At 37.5% G+C, this 23,033-nt stretch overlaps 1 protein-coding gene across 1 annotated transcript in view; it reads left to right on the top strand.

The window, feature by feature from the left end:
• The first annotated feature begins 451 nt into the window (after positions 1–451).
• Positions 452–23,033, top strand: part of KIF24 (kinesin family member 24) — a 51,690-nt gene continuing 29,108 nt past the window's right edge. The window contains exons 1-5 of the mRNA XM_006898506.1: positions 452–1,071; positions 5,186–5,375; positions 9,033–9,130; positions 16,444–16,659; positions 17,940–18,027. Coding sequence (XP_006898568.1) covers positions 452–1,071; positions 5,186–5,375; positions 9,033–9,130; positions 16,444–16,659; positions 17,940–18,027 — 1,212 coding nt within the window. The remainder of the gene's footprint in view (positions 1,072–5,185; positions 5,376–9,032; positions 9,131–16,443; positions 16,660–17,939; positions 18,028–23,033) is intronic.

The raw sequence follows: 23,033 nt of genomic DNA, 5'->3' as shown, positions 1-23,033 counted from the left end.
TCATGGGTAACAGTTGTGTGACATGCCTTGACATTAAGTTGAACATCTAAAATTAGTCTGGTTACAATCAGTGGTTGGGAACAAGGTTTCATTAGTTTGTGACATGTGTTAAATAGACGTTACTTAAAAGGAACTCCCTAGAAATAAGTAAGTGATTTGTGTTGTGTGTGTGTACCCATGTACTTGTAAAATGAAGTCTTTTTATGAAGTAGATCAGCTTATTAAATCTCTTTTGAAAAACTCTTCATGTGCTGTTTTTCTTATGCATTTTGCTACTTCATGAATTTTGATAATTTTGGAAGAAAACTGTACTAATTGAAAACTTGATGTGATAAAAGATACATCTGTATGTTTGTAGTTTTTATTATCAAATAATGAATCATTATATTGCAAATATTTTAGTTCACTTGAATGACTTTTCTTTTTCAGAGTTTGAAGAAATCTAATAACCATGACGTCCTGGTTGTATGAATGTCTTTGTGAAGCTGAGCTTGCACAGTATTATCCTCATTTTACTGCTCTTGGCCTGCAGAAAATAGATGAATTAGCCAAGGTTACAATGAAGGACTACTCCACACTGGGAGTCCATGACATGAATGACCGCAAACGTCTCTTCCAACTTATCAAAATTATTAAGATTATGCAGGAAGACGATAAAGCGATCAGTAGCCCAGAGCATCCTCGTCAGACAAGGAGCCTGTGCACTAAACCTCAGAAACCCAAGCCTGGCCCTCGCAGGCAACTACATTTTGATTCTCCTGATGACAAAGACAGAACTGCCAGCAGTGGTAGATTTGAAACGTGCACTTTATCTGATTTCTCAGCAAATGAACGGAATTCCAGTTGCCTAAAAGTGCTGGAGAACATTTTACCAAATGGTTCCCAGTATCATACAAAAACAAGACTTCTTAATGCTACAGCTGCGAATTCCTACCTACAAACAGAAAGGAACACTCCACTCTGTTCATCAAGTAATTTTTCTTCAATACTAGGGCATTGTGATGTTCCCATTATTCAGAGGGTCTCTCATGTTTCAGGGTATAACTATGGAATCCCTCATTCTTGTATCAGGTAATAATTTTTTCTTTTTATAATACTTTTACTATAACGTGAGTGAAAGTTGACAGAATAGGTTGGTTTAGGTAGTAATATACTTTAGTCTTCTTTTCCTTTAGTGGGAGGGCAGCTTAGACAATGGCAGACCTCTCCTTCATGACCAGAACAGGGCCATGATTTACAAACTCCATTATTTACATTCATGAATATAATATAGAATTGAACAGCTTCTACCTCAGTAATAATAAATACTTAGATGGGAGAAAATCAGGAATTCTAGGACTTTCCATATGGGAGAAAGATGATATTGTTCATGTACAGTGAGCTGCTGCTTGGAGGATCTGCTAAGAATAGACAAGCCTATTTATTTCTATTATTAATTATGGTGTAGTATGATACATCTATTGTATCTAGTAAGGTAAAATAGTTAAGTGGCCTTGTTCAGTGGAAAAAACCCTTACATATACGACCCACAGGAGTTTTTTTTAAGGCTATCAGATTCCCTTAAATTACCTGGTAGAATTTAGCTTAGTGAAAACAAAGACCATGTAGTTGAATTGAATTCTTTGGGCAATTAGTTCTCTTGCACATATTGAAATAAGATCTGATTTTGAGTGTTTTCTGCAACTTCAGCCCTCGAAAAAACAAATGTTTTTGATGATTACAGAAAGTAAGACACTTAAGTGAAGTTTAGAGTTTGCTTTAGGTGAAAATTTTATATAAGGTGCCTAAGAGCTGAAATATTTTGTATAAAAATTCTAGCTTAGTGGTATAGTAGAAATTATATTCTTTTAAATATAACATCTATCACTTGTTACTTTAGAAGTAATAGATGTAGGTGTGGATCCCCACACTTTCTTTATAACTTCTTAAAGGCTCTTATTCATACAAAGATAAGGTCTTTACATCTGGCTGATGTTGGCCAAGGTTTCAGAGGATCTTATAACTGGACTTTTTCCACCCCCCAAAAAAATTAGACCTAATTTTAAATGTGAATCTGCCTTTAGTAATTTTAAAATTCAGGTCTTCCTGAAAGAATTTTTGAAGGGTGATTGTAGGGGTGACTCAACCAAGCACAGAGCATGCAGTATTTTTTTAATTGTGAAAGGCTTAGATGCTCCATGAATATCAAAGCCAAGATTGTAATGTCTTGTTGAAGTCAGTTGTGAAAGAATAGCCATGTTTTTCCAAGTTTATTAAAAAAACATATGAGAATCTAAATTGGAATGATTTATAAATGTAAAGATACCACTTTCATTATTTAACATCAAGAACAAAATGGGTATTTTAGCTTAATATTGCTATTTCATTTATTTGGTAGATATTATCATCTCCACCAGGCATAACTCTGTATGCCAGAAGTATAAAGAAAGAATTAGTGTACTTACAGGCTTCTAGACTCTTATGTTGTTGTCAACAACGACATAGGTTCCTAGACTCTTATGGGATAGAGTAAGGAGGAAGACAAACACAGAGTTAGTTACCCTCTGGTGTTTTAGATGTTTACACATGGCAAAAACTCCATTTTTTTGTTACCTAACTTTAGTTTTTACATCGGTAACTGATCAGGTTTTTTATATATCTAAGTAAATATAAGAGTGCTCTGGAGCCCTCGTGATGAGAAATTGCACCGCCAACCCTAAGATATGTGGTTTGAATCCACCAGCTCCACAAACTCTTTTATCTCATCATAATTTCACTCTTCCCATTTTTTGTTAGTGTATTAGACAAGTAAAGAGGAAAGAAAACACATTTCCCCTAGCCATCTTCAATGTCTTCTCATCTGAATCCTGAGTTAGGGTTTCAGAACGCTAGAGATCCCCTCAGCAATTTAAGATTTGCTGTTAGGGAGTCATTCAAAAAGCATTCTCTCTCTACCTCAAATCAAGTTTTACTTTTCAGTGAATATTGCAGAAGTTTAAAATAAATAGCTGGCCTTGGAATTTTAATAAATTCTAACCTTGATTTACTTAAGATCTTGAACTTGAAAACAGAACTCTTTGTCCCTGTGACCCATCTTGTAGTCCCTGGACAATTTTTAAAAGGATTCAGCTTTGTCTGAGCCTTGGACACACAGTGCTAAAACACTCAGCTAATTAACCAAAAGGTTGATGGTTTAAACCTACTAACTTCTTCAAGGGAGAAAAATGTGGCAGTGTTCCATAAAAATTATAATTTTGCAAACTCTGTGGAACAGTCTTAGTGGAGATTATAAACATGGCATAGGACATTGTTTGTTGTTTGGTTGTGTATGGGGATCACTATGAGTCAGAGTCGACCCCACACAGCACCATAGGAACTTGATTATTCAGAACTGACTAAACAGCAGTGGGCTTAATGTTTTCTGTCCTCTTTGATTTGCTTTATATGTTAGGTTTTAGTTGTTGTTGTTGTTGTTGTGTACCATTGAGTTGGTACCAACCCATAGCTGACCCTCCAGTGGGTTTTCAGAGACAATAAATCATGTGGGAAGAGATTGCCCATTTTCTCCCATGGAGCAGCTGATAGATTCAAACCAACAATTCAAGATTTTGTCACTGAAGGCTTTTTTAAATGATAGGTTTGGTTTTGTTTTTAAAAAAGGAAAAATCAAATAGCCAAAGGAGAGCTAGAACAAGAAATTCTATTATGCTCATCATAATCTGTCTTGTTTTAATGACTATAAAAATTATGTCACACTTCAGAATGATAGTTTTTATTGATGCATTTTCAAAAGTTGGTTTATAAGCAAACATGCTTTTAAAACCTTGGATTGTGCAGTATGCATTACATTAGAAATTTTATTTCCCGTTTTTATAGAGAGGAATTTAGATCTTTGCAAAAGATAATATTCCAGATGGTTAGAGGTCTCGAAAAATTGGGATTGATATGAAGCAATTATATAGTATCCTGTGTAAAATCTATTAGAATAGAGACTATCAATCAAATTCTAAAGTGTAAAGGAAGGAATTAGTTTGTCTTGTTAAGACACTGTGAATACATGGACCAAAGACCTTGTCCTAATAAAATACCTATTTTTAGGAACTCCGTTTTTTTTGTTACCTAACTTTAGTTTTTACATAGGTAACTGATCAGTTTTTTTATATATCTAAGTAAATATAAGCGTGCTCTGGTGCCCTCGTGATGAGAAATTGCACTGCCAACCCTAAGATACGTGATTTGAATCCACCAGCTCCACAAGAGAAAGACGGATAGTCTCCTTCCATGCAATTTAAAGCCTCTGAAAACCTGCTGGAGGGTCACCTGTGAGTCATTTCTGACTTAAGGGTAAACATCAACAGCAAGCAAGTAAATACAGAAATATTTTGAAGATTAATCAGTTAAGGTTTTATAGTTGTTACCATCAGTTCCATGCCAACTCATAGTGACCCCAAAGGGCAAGATCAGTGGCCCCATAGAGTTTCCAAGCCTGTAAATCTTTACAGAGGATAGATACCTAAAGAGCAGGACTGGCAAGCTCTGGTAGCCTAGTGGCAAGAAACTGTACCGCAATCCCAGAGGTGTATGGTTCTAATTCACCAGATGCACTGCTGAAGAAGGAGGGACAATGTCCTCCTGTACCCAGTCAGATCCAATTTGACAGCATACAGACACAAAATAATAATAATAATAATAATAATAATAATAGCAAGCAGGATCACATGGCCCGATATGGTTTCCAAATCTGGTACAGAATTAGACTGACATCTTTCATCTGAGGAGCAGCTGCCGGAGTTGAACCTCTGACCTTTTGGTTAGCAGCTGAGTTCTTAACCAGTGTGCCATAAGGACACCTGTGCTTTAGGGGATGTGAAAAAAAAATCTGCCTTAAAAATTCTTCAGAAGACAATGTCTGAAAGCCACACAGAGTCTTGGATCTAAAATAGTAACTCCTCGATTTTTTGTTTTTGTTTTTGAAGGGTTTTTTCCTCCCTATCTTGTTTCAGGGCATGGTGAGGTGAGGATGGAGATGAAAATATCAGGGAAATTCAGCTAATAAAAGAACTTAATCAGTTTTAGCACTTTGATACGTAACTTTAAAAAAAATAGACTGTGCCTAATATATAATAAAATATAATAGCTACTTTACGCCTTTAAGTTTCCTTATCTTGTCATTAAATATTGAAGCCCATTTATAAATATATATTAGACAGAATACCTCAGAGGAAGAGAATCCTTGGACTGAAATGGAGAAAATTAGAGTTTGTGTTCGAAAACGACCTCTTGGCATGAGAGAGGTACGTCGTGGAGAAATTAATATTATTACGGTAGAAGACAAAGAAACTCTACTGGTTCATGAGAAGAAAGAAGCAGTTGACCTCACACAATACATTCTGCAGGTATGATGATTTCTTCTCGGATTTAGAATTAATATTATCAAATAGATATTTTTTTCCTTTGACAGAATATAAAATCTAGTTTCTGATTTAGAGATTGGTGTTTATTCCTAATGTGACATTGTGTTGAATTTTTAATACTCTGGACCTTAATTTTTGATACCGTGGTGCAAGGGAGGATACAGAGTGGTACCACTGAGTCAGAAAGTGACTCATAGCTAACTCTTCAGCAGGTTTTCAGAGGCAGTAAATTGCACAGGAGGAGATTGCTTATCCTCCCAAAGAGCAGCTGTTGGATTTGAACCACATGCCTTCAAGTTGACAGTGCAGCTCCTTATCACTAGGCTATCAGAACAGTGGTGCAAGGGAGGCCACAAAGACATAATTCCTCCATTTTTGTAGATTGGAGTGGACAGTCATTTAATATTCTTTTTGAGAATGTAATTATAATTTATAAATAATTTCATTTTATTAGGAGGGCAGAGGAAAAAGTAGAGAGGGAATGAGATAATAAGCTGGACTAGCCACTGAACATATACTCCAGAATGACTGACTGTGATTGCAGTCTCAGTTCTCACCTGCCTCTCTCACAATGAAAACATCTCACTTTGCTGAGTACAAGTCTCACGTTTAAACATGTGGATGCTTTCAAACAACAGGACTTCATAGTGACAGCCAGTCAGTTTATTCTTATCTCTTCTGAATTAGTCATAATTTGGTGAGATTGGGCTCTGAGCAGACCTTTGTGAACAGGCAGGGTTATAATTGTACATCTTATACACTTAAAAAGGTTTAAATAAAATACTGATAGCACAGATGTTAACTCCCTTCCAGTGTGATCATGAAGAGTCCAAGGAGAAACGGTTTAGCAGTGAAAGGACTTTATTCTAGATTGATTGTTCAGTACACTGTGCTGTAACTCTTCAATCATGTATGAAAGTAGCAAAGTCCACATGGAAAATCAGTTATTTTCAAATTGCAGAGCAGTTGAGAAATCTAAAACAGATTGGACTTTCAAGATATTAAGATGAAGGAATTCAGAGTTTAGTTTATTTTTAATCTTACTTATTATTTAAACTTTCATATTAGATGAATTTCATTCTTGCTCTTTTGCCATAAAACCAAGTGAGTGGTAGAAGAAAAATAGTGAGTAATTTTGTGTGGTCATAATTCACTTTCGTTGCCTAAGGTGTTATTTCTAATGATTTAAATCTTTTAACACTGAAGTAAAATTGTTAACACTTCCCCCCCTCCCACCAACTTTTATTGTTCTTTTTTTTATTATTACCAAAATTAGGTTTCAAAGTAATCCAGTGAGGCTCTCTATGGGCACTAAATTACTGAGGATGCTGTACAACCAATAGCTTTGTTTTAACAACCTATTGATTGCTTATCAATGCACAATCTGTTAGGTCTCAGTGAGAGATATTTATTTAGAGGATGGTTTAAAGGGCCAATTAGTTGTAATGCTATCTAGTTCCAGGCTACTTAAAGCCACAGTCATGGCCCTATCCAATCACCATCTACCCAAGATTTCCTTAATGGTGTTTCTGTCACAGTAATTCCCTCAAGGAGGCATCGTCTTATCTTTTGTATTTTTCCATTATCTGAAAACACAATAACCTTACTTCTTTGTCACTACCATTGGTCGATACTTATTGAATACCCATAGTTTCCATAGCACTTTTTCTGCTGTTTGAACTTTGGACCTTTGCACCCATAGGTCAAAGTCCTTACCTGTCAATGCTGTAATATGAAAGTGGCAGGACGGTTCCCCTCCTCCCTTTTTCCTTCCTAAAGAAAAAGTAGGTTAATAGAAAACTGGGTACTAAATCCTAGCCTTCTGGATTTTATTTTTAAATTTATTCAGGGATTTGAAACAGTAAATTGTATGTGTATTTACATAAATTTTCTTATTCTTTCAAAGCTTCTTTTGTTATTTAGTAAATATGGTCATATATACATAGTATCCTGTCCTATTTATTATTAAAATTTTTCTCTGTGATATATAAAAATATTTATAGATATATAAATACACATAAAAAGGCTCTTTCTGAAATTTGGAATTATAGACAATTCTCTGGTTTTTTCCCAGTAAAGAATGATTTCAGAATTGTATACAAATGTTAATGATACTCTTGCATAGTCTTTTGTCTTTCACTAAAAGTACTTACAAAACCACTGAATTTAAGGGATCTCTGGTGGCCTAGTGGCAAAAAGCTGTACTGCAATCTCAGATGTATGCGGTTCTAATTCACCAGATGCTCTGCTCAAGAAGGAGGAGCAATCTCCTCCTGTACCAGTTAGATTCAAGTTGATGGTACACACGCACAAAATAAAAAAAAAAAAATTTAAAAAACCAAAACACTGAATTTTTAAAAAACAACCCACAACAAAACACTGAATAAACCAATATCTATATTCTTTTGGAAGGAAATATTCCTTTCATAAGTGCTAAGATATTTACTCTCAACTCAGAGTCATTCACAGGCGCTTAGCGAAGGAGAGAAAGAATTGCCAAATACTCAAATAATAGAAAACAAAATAATACCCCCCCATATTCCCATATTTATTTCTGGTTTGGTTTTTTAATTTATTTTCCTGAGAAGTGTCACATATATATTTTTTTAAATTAATTTCTTTGTGTTTCTGCATTTCATTTTAGTGTTCAAAACCTGTGATGATGTTGGAATAGTGACTGAACTTGCTTTCTTATTAGACTCTGTTGTTGTTAGGTGCTGTTGAGCCAAGTATGACTCACAGTGATCTCGTGAACAGCCAACCTGAAACTTGCCCTATTCTGTGCCATCCTCCTCATCTTTGAGACACTAGAGCCCATTGCTGAGGTCACACACAATCCATCTCATTGAGGATCTTCCTCTCTTTACAGACCCTCCATCTTTTCAAGCATGATGTCCCTTTCTAAGGAATATCCTCACCTAGCTACATGTCCAAATTATGAAAAAACAGAACTTCCCTCCTAGGTGGTAAAATGAGATAACATAATATCTGTTCCCCTGGAAGTCCCTTCTGTACTATGCATATAACCATTTAACAGATAAATGTATATGGAATTAAAAATTAGGCTGTGTAACTTAAGGAATCAAGATCTCCTCTAGAATATTTTCTATATTTGTCCCTAGCAGGGCTATAAGGATAAACTTTCTAGACCTGAAGACTGGCCAGTTTACCTTTGTATTCCTCAATTTACTTCACTTAAGAGACAACAAAATACTGTGTGCCTTTAGTTTTTACACTATGTAAAAACATATCCACAGAGATGTCTAATTAAAAAAACACACGAGACCTGCCACTGAGTTGCTTCTGACTCATGCGACCCTGTAGGACAGAATAGAGTTACTCTGTAGAGTTTCCAAGGCAGTAAATCTTTACACAGCAGACTGTCATATCTTTCTCAAATATAGTACCTGATAAGTACAAACGAGCAACTCTTTGGTGAGCCACTGAGTTAACTACTATCTCACCAGTGCTTCTGAAGAAGAGAAGGCTTTACCCTTTGATGGTGATTAACTATTTATTTAAGTTTATCACGTTTAGTTAGTTAGAAATGTATTGCACCTTTATCATGTGTTAGCTACAAAAGTGATAAAGAAAATCCACAAGATATCTCTTTCTATAAAAAGAAAATTTGTTTTTCAGCACGTTTTTTATTTTGATGAAGTCTTTGGTGAGGCATGCACTAATCGGGATGTATACTTGAAGACTACTTATCCACTCATTCAGCATATTTTCAACGGGTAGGAGAGTAATTATTTCTTTTGTTTTTGTTTTCTATTTTCTATAAGTCAGAAATATCATTTATGCTTTTTAAATTCTTTTGATGTAAACATAACCTCGTGTTTTGATCTACTGGACTTAAAACTCTTCTGAAAAGTGCAGTATCTCATTTTATTGTTCTATCTAACATTCAGAAATTTCCAACAACATTTCCTTTTATAGTTGTGATACTGATTCTCTGTTTTGTGGGGGATGTAAGTTACCAGTTATATCATTTTGTCAGACCTCAGAATTGAAAAGTTTAAGTGATTATGTTGGTGTTGTTATTCTGTGCTGTTGAGTTTCTTACAACTCATAGCAACCCTATGTACAACAGCTCCGCCCTTGCAAACTCAGGCCGCGGATGCTGAACAGAGGGCGAAGGGGTTGATGGGGACCCTCGCTGGGGACTTGGACATCTCTCCGAGTTCTTTCTTGTGCTCCTCCTGATCCCCTCCCGCCCCTGATCTGTCCTATGCCAATCGCATTGTCTCTGATACACCAATCCTGATTACTTGAGTCACTCAATCAATCTACCTCATAAAGGGTCTTCCCCTCCTGCACTGTCGCTCCACCCTCCCAAGCATGATGTCCCTCTCCAAGGACTGGTCCCTCCTTACAACATGTCCAAAGTATGTCAGATAAAGCCTCAGAATCCTTGTCTCCAAGGAGCAGCCCACTTTAACCCTCTCCAGGATGAATCTGTTTGTTTTCCTAGCAGTCCATGGTACCCTCAGTACTCTTCTCCAGCACCACAGCTCAAAGACATCCATTCTCCTTTTATCCTCCCTAGTTATTGTCCAACTCCCTGACGCATAACAAGTGATTGCAAAGACCATGGCCTGTATCAGACACACCTTAGTCTCCAGAGAGACACTATTGCTCTTCAGTACTTTGGAGAGGTCCCTAACAGCCGACTTTCCCATGGCAATACGTCTTTTAATTTCCTGGCTACTGGTGCCAAGAGTGTTGACTGTGGAGCCAAGCAAACTAAAGCTGTGAACAATCTCAATCTCTTCACCATCCATCCTGATGCTGCCAATTGGTCCAGTGGTGAGAATCTTTGTCTTCTAGATATTGAGCCTCAGTCCATATTGAAGGCTGCAGTCCTTGTTCGATTTAATTTTTTATAATAGGAATTACCTATTCTGGCTTTAAATTCACTTAAAAATTTTTTTTTTGTTGTTGTTGTAATAGGATCAGTAAGTGAGTATCAATTAACAGCTTTTCACAATTTTTTGAATTTTAAAATTACTCTTCATACTGCACTCACTCAGCTACTCATTTTCTAGTTGGAACCAAGTCATAGCTGTTTTCAAAGGCTGTAAATTTCCTGGTAAGAGTTTGCCCAGTTTTCCCCTTAAACAAGCCAGCAACAGAAGTAGAAACGGCAGAAAAGAAATGCCAAGGCCACATAATGATTGCCCAGGAGCAAAAGTTCACAAGCGAGAAGGACTTGCCCCCAGATCCAACACAGAAAAAGCTTTCACTACTGCCCATGCTTTCTAAACTGGGAGAAAAGAAATTTCTGTTTATTAAAGCCAAACACTGAGGTATTTCTCTTAAAGCAGCATTAGATAACTTAAAACAAAAGTATATGGACATTCTTGTACAAGTCTTTTTGCGAACATGTTTTTGTTTGTCTTGGGTGAAAAAACTTAGAAGGAGACTTGTTAGATCATAGGATAAGTGGATATTTATAAGAAAATGTCAAAAAGCTTTCCATAGTGGTTAGATGATATTATACTTCCATTTATAATGAATGAGAATTGTCAGTCTTTTTTATTTTGACCTAATTTTACTGGTGGCCTAGTGGTAAGGCGTTGTGCTGCCCACAGACAGTAAATCCATCAGCTGATCAGTTGGAGAAAGATGGACAAACTCCTCCTGTGTGATTTCTAGCCTCTGAAAACCTGCCAGAGGGTCAACTATAAGTCAGTTCCAACTCAACAACATTGGCTGTGCAAGGGAACTCTGATGGCTCAGTCTGTAGGAAGTGACAGTGCTAAACCAAAGGTAAGGGCTCCTCTGGTGGTTCCAATCCACCCAGCTACTCTGCAGAAGAAAGATAGTCAATCTCCTCCTTTCCCTCTGAAACCTGCTGGAGGATCCACCATGAGTTAATTCAGACTCAACAACAATGAATGAATAACTATTCATACTGTATGATAATGAAATACTGTGATTTTCATTTAAATTTCCCTAATGACTAATGGAGCTTTTATGTACTTATTTGAATATTTTGGATGTTGTTGTGTTGTTATGTGCCGTCGAGTCACTTGCAACTCATAGTGACCCAATGTACAACAGCCCTGAAACTTGCTCTGTCCTGTGTCAACTTTATTGTCTCCGACACACCTACCCTTATTACCTCAGTCACTGTATCAATCCATCTCATCAATGATCTCCCTCTCTTTCTCTGTCCCTAAACTCTTCCAAGCATGATGCCTTTCTCCAAAGACCAGTCTCTCCTTGCAGCATGCCCAAAGTATGTCAGATGAAGCCTCAGAATCCTTGCCTCCAAGGAGCAGGCTGCCTTCACCCTCTCTAGGATGAACCTGTTTGTTCTTCTGGCAGTCCATAGTATATTCAAAACTCTTCTCCAGCACCACAGCTCAAAGGCATCAATTCTCTTTATATCATCCCTAGTCATTGTCCAACTCTCTGAAGCATAGCAAGTGATTGCAAAACCATGGCCTGTATCAGTCAAACCTTAGTGTCCAGACTGACATTGTTTCTCTTCAGTACTCTGGAGACAGCAGACTTTTCCAGTGCAATTCGTTTCTTGATTTCCTAGCTGCTGGTACCAAGAGTATTGATTGTGGAGCCAAGCAAACTAAAGTTGTTAACAATCTCAATCTCTTCACTATTCATCATGGTGCTGCTAATTGGCCATGATTACTCATTTGAATATTTTTGTTTGCCCTTTTTTTATTTATTTTTATTATTGTTTTATTTGATATGTTGTTGTTGTTATGTGCTGTCGAGTCGCTTGTGACACATAGCAACCCTATGTACAAGAACCCTAAACCCTGTTGCCAAGTATTAATAAATTACTTTAATAGTTATTAATTATATTCATAATTATTGTAATTATATTAATAAGTATTAATTATTCTTATAATTGGCCTTCTGATGCTGCCAGTTGGCCCAATGGTGAGAATCTTTATTTTCTTGATGTTGGGCTTCTATCCATATTCAAGGCTACAGTCCTTGACCTTCTGCAGCAAGTGCTTCGGGTCCTCCTTAGTTTCAGCAAGCAGGGTTGTGTCATCTGCGTAACGCAGATTGTTGATGAATCTTCCTCAAGTCCTGATGACACACTCCTCCTCGTATAGCCCAGCGTCTTGGATGATGTGTTCTGCATATACATTGAAAAGTTATGGAGACAGAATACATCCATGGCGGACACCCTTGTCGATTTTGACCCATGCGATGTCTCTAGTTGTTAATGAGCAAACTAAAAAAGTGACATATCTTCCAGACTTGAATTTCTAATGCACAAAGCCTTTAGAGTGCCCTTTATAGAGTGCAGATTTGTGAATTAAGCAGGAATTCAAATGTTAGGACTTTAGCATTAAAATATAAAGTTTCATATAAAATATAAAGTAAATAAAATATAGAAAAAATAGTAAGTGTATCCAGTGTGTAAAGTGTAATAGAGATTTTTAATACTAATTTTGTAGTTTGGTTGAAAGAAAAGGTAGATATTTTTGTATTAAAACATTGCTTTGCTTTATACTTCATCCTCCTGAGATCCTGTTCTTTCCAGTGCCTCTGTCAATGTTTTTTAAGTGTCCATACTTGTGGAAGCCAAGGTTCAAAAGACTAGGAATAATTGGTCTCCAAGCAGATTATATCTAATTCATTTCCACCTTTTATTCTCACACTTCCATGGTTCCTCTGGGTCTTAATTGTTTAGTGCTATTATAACAGAAGTACTCCATATGGATGGCTTAACAAACAGAAATAAATGCTCACAGTTCAGGAGGCTCCTTCACTCTCTCACTGCTGTTGAGTTGGCACCAACTCAGAGCTCACCTTCTATGGGTTTCTAAGATTAAATCACGGAAGAAAAGTTTGCTCATTTTTTTCCCAAAGATTCCAACTTCCAAAGAGGACTTTGGGTTAGTAACACAACTCCCTATGGAGTGTGCCCCAGAGCTTTCTAGAAGTCTGAAATTAAAGTACTAGCTCTAGGCAGAGGGGTTTTTTTCTCACACACAAAGCTGTGTTGTACTTGTCTCCTTCTAACATCTGTGAGCCTAACATTCCTTGGAAATGTGCACATGCCTTGGCATTAGTTTCTCCTGGGTCTAGAAGGTTCTCAGTGCTGGGACCAATGTATTTTGCTCCTGGCTCTTATTTCTTGGTGTTACTTAAGTCTCTCCTTTCCTCTCTTCTCTTTCCTTTTATCTCTCCAGGGAAACTCCCCTTAAATTACATCAGGACTGTTGTCTGAGTAAGAGTGTTACATCACACCCTAACCTCCTTCCAACAGATTAAGTGGTCACATCAGATCACATCACTGTGTAACTGCTAAACCACTGAGAATCATAGTCCAGCCAAATTGACACAAATTATTAGGGAACAAGATTCAATTCATGATGATACTCTGATTTTAGCATGTTATCCTTTGTTTTGCTTACTTTCTGTCTGGCTGCAGGTTCCTTTCTTTAGTACTCATTTCCTGCTCAACTCCATTTTCCCACCACTCCCATCCATAATTCTTTTTTTTTCTTCTTTTTTTTTAAATTACTGAAAGTTACTTTTGCTTGTTTTTTTTTTCTTTTTAACACTTTATTTTTAAATTTTGTTATTATGCTAGTTTATTTACAAAATTCTAATACATTATGTTCCAAAACAGATTATTCCATTTTCCCACACCCATCTTTTTTATCAGTTCTTACACTTCATGTTTAAGAGTGTGTGCTAGCTACTTGCTACCTAACACTTTGTTGACTTTATACTTAACAGTGCATTGTTGAACCTCACAAAGCTTGACCTAAAATTTCTCCTGAAATACATGGTGATCAGCAAATTGATCGTCTAATTTTCTTCTGCCTCTTAATCTGCATTTCACCAACTTTAAACAAATGCAACTGTGTACACACACTTGTTATTGTTGTTGTTATATGCTGTCAAGTCACCTGGGACTCATTGCAACCCTGTGTACAACAGCCCTTTTCTATCCTGTGCCAATCTCATTGTTTCCGACATACCTACTCCCATTACCCCAGTCACTGAATGAAGCAGTCCATCTCACCGAGGGTCTGCTTCTCCTGCACTGTCCCTCCACCCTTCCAAGCATAATATCCCTCTCCAAGGACTGGTCCCTCCTTGCAGCATGTCCATAGTATGTCAGATGAAGCTTCAGAATCTTTGCCTCCAAGGAACAGCCTGGTTTCACCCTCTCCAGGACGAACCTGTTCTCTTAGCAGTCCATGGTATATTCTTTTCCAGCACCACAGCTCAAAGACATCAATTCTCCCTTCTATCATCTCTAGTCATTGTCCAACTCTCTGATACATAGAAAGTGATTGCAAAGACCATGGCCTGTATCAGGTGCACTTTAGTCTCCAGACTGACATTGTTGCTCTTCAGTACTTAGCAGAGGTCTCTGACAGCAGACTTTCCCAATGCAATTCATCTTTTAATTTCATGACTGCTGGTGCCAAGAGTGTTGATTGTGGAGCCAAGCAAACCGAAGCTGTCAACAATCTCAAATCTTTTTTTTTAAATTTTATTTTAATAATTTTAATGAACATTTACAGAGATTTTGGATTTCCATTCATTCATTCATTCATTCATTGTTGCACTTTTCTCCCTGCCCAGCCCTCTCCCCGGCCCCCGCCCCCAGTTTGCTCCTCTCTTTGAAAAAGTAAAAGAAAAATTGTTTCTTTGATATACAATCCCCCCGCACCCCTCCCACCACCCCAGGTACACTCCACTATGCACCCTTAATTCTGGACTCTTGTGATAACTATAATACCCTATCATATATCACTTTTAAATTATTCTCTCCGTCATCTGTTTCAGTGCAGTATACATAATTTATTGAGTTTTTCTCAGTCTTACCCCAACCCTGATATCAGTCCCATTCTACAACAGTGGCACCATGCAGTATTTGTCCTTTTGTGACTGAGATATTTCACTCAGCATAATGTCCTCCAGGGTCACCCATTTTTAATTATATTGCATGAGTTCCTTGGTTTTCTTTTTTTTTATTATTTTATTTTTTATTATTTTGTGTACGTGTACCATCAAATCAGATCTGACTGGTACAGTTCCTTGGTTTTCAATGCAGAGTAGTATTCCATTGTGTGAATATACCACAGCTTCTCTATCCATTCGTTTGTTGATGGGCACCTGGGTTGTTTCCAACTCCTTGCTATTGTGAATAAAGCTGCAGTACACATGGGTGTGCATATATCTGCTTGGATGTCAGTTATGGTCTCTTTGGGGTAAACAATCTCAAATCTTTAACATCTATCATGATGCTGCCAATTGGCCCAGTGGTATAATGATTCTCACTTAGAATTAAAAGACGTTGAGGCTTAGAGGGATCTTAGAAATCAAGTAATCTCAAATCCTGAGGCCTTGAGCAAAAGAATGATTTGCCAGCGTCATGTAGTTAGTGGTTTGACTCACACCAGAGACCAGGTTTCATCTGGGTTCAGCGTGCCTGCTGTCACCTCCTGCAGTGTTACTCCCACCACAGTTGGATAGTGTCTGTCTCCTCACCTTCTGCTTTTAGGACCCAACCCAATTCCCTGCTCTTTAGTGAATCATTCATCAGAAACTTTGCTTATATTGATTTTATCTTCATTAAAACATCCTTAATATCTATGTGAGTGAGAAATAATCTTCTTGTTTATTGGATTTATTTCTTTATTCTTTCACAAACCTTATCTTTCAGACTTAAGACTCAATTTTCTCTAGAATAATCTAAAGCACTGAGAATGTGGTAGGAACTTAATAAATGCTTGTAGACATAGTGATTTGAAAGTTCTTGTTTCGTTATCTTCTGGGGTTCTCTTATGGATTTAACAGCTTTATCTTTAAAAAAGAAATCTGTAAGAAAATTTATATAGTAATTTGAAAATTGTTTTCCCTTTTCCTGTGTTTCTATAATCTAAAGCTTTCTTTTAAGATCTGTTTGTTTTAGTTAAAGAATGAAACATTTGTAACTGATTATTACCTGATTCTTATCACTAAAAAAAAATCTATAGAAAGGTAGATTAGCACTTCTCTTAATCTGCATAAGAAATGTTCCAAATGATTCTTTCCCCAGAGGCAATGCTACTTGTTTTGCATATGGACAGACAGGTGCTGGAAAGACCTATACTATGATAGGAAATCATCAGAACCCTGGACTGTATGCTCTGGCTGCCAAAGATATCTTCAGACAACTAGAAGTGTCCCAGCCAAGAAGGCACCTCTTTGTGTGGATAAGCTTCTATGAAATCTACTGTGGACAGCTTTATGACCTCCTAAATCGAAGAAAAAGGTACTAGATATAAGTTGCAAACTGTAAATCTCTTCACCATTGTTTTAAACCAGAGTATCATAAATCATTGAGTGGTAGAATTTAATGAGATCTTAGTACATTAAGGCCCTGTTGTGAAATGAGGATCTCTGGCATTAGATGCATATTTTTTAAAACTGTTAATTTAGCTAGAGGAAAATGCAAATTAGCCTTCTGTTAGTATGCCTTAGGTGATTAATATCCTGCATCTATCAAAAGACTTATTTTGGTCTTTGAAAAAGATCATAATTTCAAGAAGCCAGAAAATCAACTTGTACTTAAATACACTCATACTCTTTTGACATATTACACTGGAAAAACTACAAATAATATTTCCTACTTTCTCTTGTTTTTCTTCTCTGTTATCACGGGGTATGCTTAATGATAGTTTTCTGAAAAACAAAGCAAATCTCTCTTTTTTTTTCACATTAGACTTAAGCTCTTATAAGACTTGATCTATTGTCCTTACAACATAATACAGTAGTTTACAAATCTATTCAGTAACTCTCCTCTTAAATCTCTTTTTCTAGTTTAATATTTTGTTTAAGTAGAAACAGATGACAACCTGAGTAGGGAACAACAAAATTGTTAATGGAACACTCTGGGTGCACTTCCAAGGAAGATGTGGTTTTTATTCTTTTGGCAGTCCATGGTATATTCAATAATCTCTATCAAAACTATAATAAAAATCTTCTTTGATCATCTTATTCAGTGTCCATCTTTTACACACATATGAAGCAATTATGAGTACCATGGCTTGGGTCAGGTGCACCATCGTCTTGAAAATTACATCCTTGCTTTTTTAGCACTTAAAGATTTCCTTGGCAGCAGATTTGCCCAGGGCAATATGTCGTTGGCTTTCTTGACTGCTACTTCCATAATTGCTAATTGTGGATCGCAGTAAAATGAAATCCCTGTCAATTTCAATTATCATGATATTGCTTATTGGTCTAGGTTTGAGGATTTTTGTTTTGTCTTGAAGTGTAATCCATACTGAAGGCTTTGATCTTCTTCAGTAAGTGCTTCAAGTCCTCTTCCCTTTGAGTGAGTAACTGGTTGGTATAAGTTGTCCTGCTTGCAAAATCACAGACCACTTCTGAAGCCAAGGACTGGAGGTAGGAGGTGGGTAATATGTGTGCATTAACCCTGCTCAGAAGTTGCAATCTAATACTTAATGGAGAAGTAGAGGAATGGTTTCTGGGAACAAAAACACAGTCCATTACAACTGCTTTGTTATACCAACCATGTTCTTGCATCTGCAGGCTCTTTGCACGAGAAGATAACAAGCATGTAGTACAGATAGTGGGACTTCGAGAGCTTCAGGTGGATAGTGTGGAGCTTCTTTTAGAGGTAACTTCCTTCTTTACTACCTACCCTACTGTAGCAATCTACATACAGAGAAAAACCTTTTCCTGTATCTAATGAGTGTGATGGACTCAGATTCAGAAAAAGGATGATGACAAACACAGCACTTCTCATTTGTAAAGTGTGAATCCTCTTCTGAGAGGGTAGCTCATTTCTCTGTGTGGCTTGTGTCTCAGTGCCAAAGGAGGAGGTGGCCCAGAGAGAACCTACTGCAGTAGGGGATTCTCTTGGATCAATTTTAAAGACTGCTGATAGGTATTTCTGTCACAATGGCTTATGAGAAAGCTACTGATAATATTCAGTATCTAATTTCAAATAAAATTTTAGTAAGTAATACTTCCACATGGGTTCAAAATTAAAAATCTACAATGAAACTGTACATTTCAATTCCCAAGCCAGGTCCCTTTTCTTGCACAACCAATTTTTGTATGAGTCTGTGTGTAAACCTCCAGAAATCTCTTATTAAAAATTAGCCTTTTATTTTGATAACAAAAGTACTATTGTACATGTTCAGTATTAAAATCTAAACATTAAAATGCCCCTTTGAGCTATATGTACATCTCCCTCACTCTTTGCTAGAATATCCACTGTTAACAGTTTAGAATATTTAGATTCCCCCCCACCATTTGGAGCATTTTACTAGCTTATGTACAAATATATTTGTGGTGAATCTTCTTTTGATGGAATAGTTCTCAACTCTGGATCTACTTTAGATCATTTAACTAAAAAACTCATTGATTTTGAGTTTAGAGATACTCATAGGTGATGCTCCAGTGGGTTTTCAGAGCTTAGTAATTACACAGGAGTAAACTGACCATCTTTCTCCCACATACCAGCTGGTGGATTCGAACTTGTCAACTTTAGGTTAGCAGCACAACTCTGTGTACCACAACACCAGAACTCCTTTTAGATCATTAGAGAGCTTTTTTTCCTTACTTAAAATGTTTGTTTAGCTTTTTTAATAATAAGAAGTACATAATCTTAAATGTATATAGTGGTGTTGTTGTTGTTGTTGTTAGGTGTCTGAATCCTAGGCCATCCTCACAATTTCTCACACGCTCAAGCCCACTGCTGCAGTGACAGTGTCAGCTCACTTAGTTGAGACTCTTTCTATCCTTCGCCTTCTCAAGCATGATGTCCCTCTCCAAAGAATGATCTTTCTTAGCAACATATCCAAACTATCTGAGACGAAGCTTCATCATCTTTGCCTCTAAGGAGTGCTCTGGCTACACCCTCTTCAAGACATATATGTTTGTTCTTTTGGCAGTCCATGGGATATTCAGCACTCTCTTCCAGTAACACAATTCAAAGGCATCAATTCTTTGTTATCTTTAATAATTGTCTGGCTCTCAGATGAGTAACAAGTAACTGAATCACCTTAGTCCTCAAACTGACATCATTGCTCCTTAGTAATTTGGAAAGATCCCTGACTACAGACTTTTCCCAGTGCAATATGTCTCCTGATCTCTTAACTGCTAGTACCAAGTATACTGGTTGTAGACCCATGTAAGGTATAGTTGACAGTCTCAGTCTTTCCCTATTTATCATGATGTTGCCCATTGGTCCAGTGATGAGAATTTTTGTTGGTTTTTTTTTGGTTTGTTTTGTCTTTTTGTACCAGGAAAGTTCTTCATTGTTTACAAAATGTTTCCATTTCTATTATATCACTTAACTCTCTGTCAAGTACTTTTTAATAAACTTGCTAAAGGAGATAGAATGAGATAATGTATATTACTGGTATTAATTATTGGCTGTCAAGTTGATTTTTTTATTTATTATTAATTTTAATGAAAGTTTAGAGAGACTTTAGATTTCCATTCATTCTTTGTTGCACTTTTCTCCCTGCCTACCTCTCCCCCTCCAGTTGCTCTTCCCTTTGAAAAAGAAAAGTTTTTTAATTGTTATGCAATCCCTCCCCCCAAGTCCACTCCACTATGTAGCCTTCATTCTGGACTCCTGTCATGACAATAATTCCTAATCATATATCTCTTTTAAACAGTTTTCTCCCTCATCTGTTTCAATGCAGTATACATAATTTATCCCATCTTTCTCAGTCTCCCCTCAACCCCGATGTCAGTCCGGTTTTACAGCAGTGGCACAATGCAGTATTTGTCCTTTTGTGACTGAGATATTTCACTCAGCATAATGTCCTCCACGGTCATCCATTTATTATAATATTGCATGAGTTCCTTGTTTTGCAATGCAGCATAGTACTCCATTGTGTGAATATACCACAGCATCTCTATCCATTCGTTTGTTGATGGGCACTTAGGTTGTTTTCAACTCTTTGCTATTTTTTTTTTATTATTTTTATGTGCGTGTACCGTCAAATCAGATCTGACTGGTACAGGAGGAGATTGCCCCTCCTTCCCCGGCAGAGCATCTGGTGGATTCGAACCGTGCACCTCTGGGATTGTAGTTGCAGCTTCTTGCCACTAGGCCACCAGAGCTCCCCAACTCTTTGCTATTGTGAACAAAGCCACAAAAACATGGGTGTGCATATATCTGCATGAGTGGCAGTTATGGTTCCTTTGGGGTGTATTTCCAGTAGTGGAATTGCTGGGTCAAATGGTATTTCTATTTGCAACTTTTTGAGAAAGCACCATACTGCCTTCCACAATGGTTGCACCAGATTTTTGTTGTCTTGATGTTGAGATGCAATTCATATTGAAGACTGCAGTGTTTGATGTTCTGCTTCAAGTCCTCTTTACTTTCAGCAAGCCAAGTTGTGTCATCTGCATGGTGAAGGTTATAGTTGAGTCTTCGTCAATCCTAATGCCACATTCTTCACAGTGTCCAGCTTCTTGAGTAATCTGCTCAGCATACATATGGAGAATGATATGACCCTGATGTATACCTTTCCTAGTTTTAAACCATACAGTATCCCCTTGCTCTGTTTGCACAGAAGCCTCCTGGTCTAAGTTTAGGTTTGCACAAACACAATTAAGTGATTTGGGATTCCCATGCTTCTGCTTGTTATGATCTACAGTCAGGTACCTCTGTATAGCCAATAAAGCACAAAAGACATTCTTCTTGTATTCTTTGCTTTCAATCAGGATGCATCTGACATCAGCGATGTCCAGCTTGAACATCTGGTAGTTCTCTAGTTAAAATTGATCCTCAGCAGTATATTGCTTGCATGTGATATTCATGAAATTGCTCCATAATTTTCACATTCTGTTGGATCACTTTTCTTGGGAATGGGAACAAATATGGGTCTCTTCTAGTCGGTCTGTCAGGCAACTGTCCTCCAAATTTCCTGTTGAAAGAATAAATATAGATATACGATATAAGGAATAATTCTAAATAAGCCCTCTTATTTTATAATTGTAGCACCCTAAAGGTAAGGAGATAGGACACATCCCTGGCGTACACCCTTCCCAATTTTGAACCAGGCAGTGTTACCCTGCTCTGTTCTGAGGACTGCCTCTTGGTCCAAGTATAGGTTTCTCATTAGCACGATCAAGTGTTCTGGGATTCCCATTCTTCTCAGAGTCAGCCACAGTCTGTTATGATCCACACAGTCAAATGCCTTTGCATAATCAATGAAACACAGATAGACATTCCTCTCTGGTATTCTCTGCTTTCAGCTAAGATCCATCTAACATTAGCTACAATACCCCTAGACCATGACCCCCTCTAAACCCAGCCTGGTCTTCTGGCAGTTCTCTGCTGATGTGCTATTCCAGTTGTTTTTGGATAATTTTCAGTAGAATCTTGCTTGCATGTGAAATCAATGATATCGTTCTGTAGTATCCACACTCAGTTGGGTCACCCTTCTTTGGAATGGGAACAAATATAGATCTCTTCCAGTCAGTTGACCAAGCGGTTGTTATCCAGATTTCTTGGCACAACTTGGTGAGCACATCCAGGGCAGCATCTGTTAGCTGAAATATGTCAACTGGTATACCATCTATTCCTGGGACCTTATTTTTTGCTATTTCCTTCAAAGCAGCCTGAACTTCTTCCTTCATTACCATAGGCTCTTGCTCAAATGTTATTTCATGAAATTCTTCTGTATCTGCCAATTCCTTTCGATACAGTGATTCAGTACATTCCTTCCATCTTCTTTTAATACCTCCTGGATTATTTAATATTCTGCCTAAAGCATCCTTGTATAGCAACTCGAGGTTTGAATTTGTTCTCCAGTTCCTTGAGCTTAAGAAATGCTGAACGAGTTCAGCCCTTTTGATTTTCTGACTCTAGCTCCTCGCACATTTCATTGTAATATTTTGCTTTGCCATTCCATGCTACCTTTTGGAATCTGCTGTTCAGCTCTTTAGTATCTTGAATTCTTCCTTGTGCTTTGGCTTCTCTATGCTCCAGTGCAATCTTCAGAGTTTCTTCTCACATCCATTTTGGTCTTTTCTTCCACTTCTGTCTTTGTAATGACCGTTTGCACTCTTCCTGGATGATACATTTTACATCCTCCCACAACTCATCTAAGAGGCTGAGCTCTATGAGGAGAAGTGTGGCATCAGGATTGGTGGAAGATCTATTAATAATCTGTGTTATACAGATGACACAACCCTGCTTGCTGAAACTGAGGAGGACCTCATGCAGTTGCTGCATAGGGTCAAGGACTGCAGCCTTCAGTATGGACGGAGGCTCAATGTCAAGAAGACAAAGATTCTCACCACTGGACCAATTGACAGCATCAGGATGGATGGTGAAGAGATTGAGATTGTTCACAGCTTCAGTTTGCTCAGCTCCATGGTCATCACTCTTGGCACCAGCAGCCAGGAAATAAAAAAACATATTGTGATGGGAAAGCCTGCTGTTAGGGACCTCTCTAAAGTACTCAAGAGCAAGGGTGTCTCTCTGGAGACTAAGGTGCATTTGATACAGGCCGTGGTCTTTGCAATCACTTGTTATGCATCAGAGAGCTGGACAGTGACTAGGGAGGATAGAAGGAGAATTGATGCCTTTGAGCTGTGGTGCTGGAGAAGAGTATTGAGAGTACCATGGACTGCCAAGAAAACAGATTCATC

The sequence above is a fragment of the Elephantulus edwardii genome, unplaced genomic scaffold, assembly GCF_000299155.1.
Source record: "Elephantulus edwardii isolate Elephantulus edwardi_28Jun2011 unplaced genomic scaffold, EleEdw1.0 scaffold00232, whole genome shotgun sequence".
Classification (NCBI taxonomy): domain Eukaryota; kingdom Metazoa; phylum Chordata; class Mammalia; order Macroscelidea; family Macroscelididae; genus Elephantulus; species Elephantulus edwardii.
This window is presented reverse-complemented; position numbering and strand designations above follow the sequence as displayed.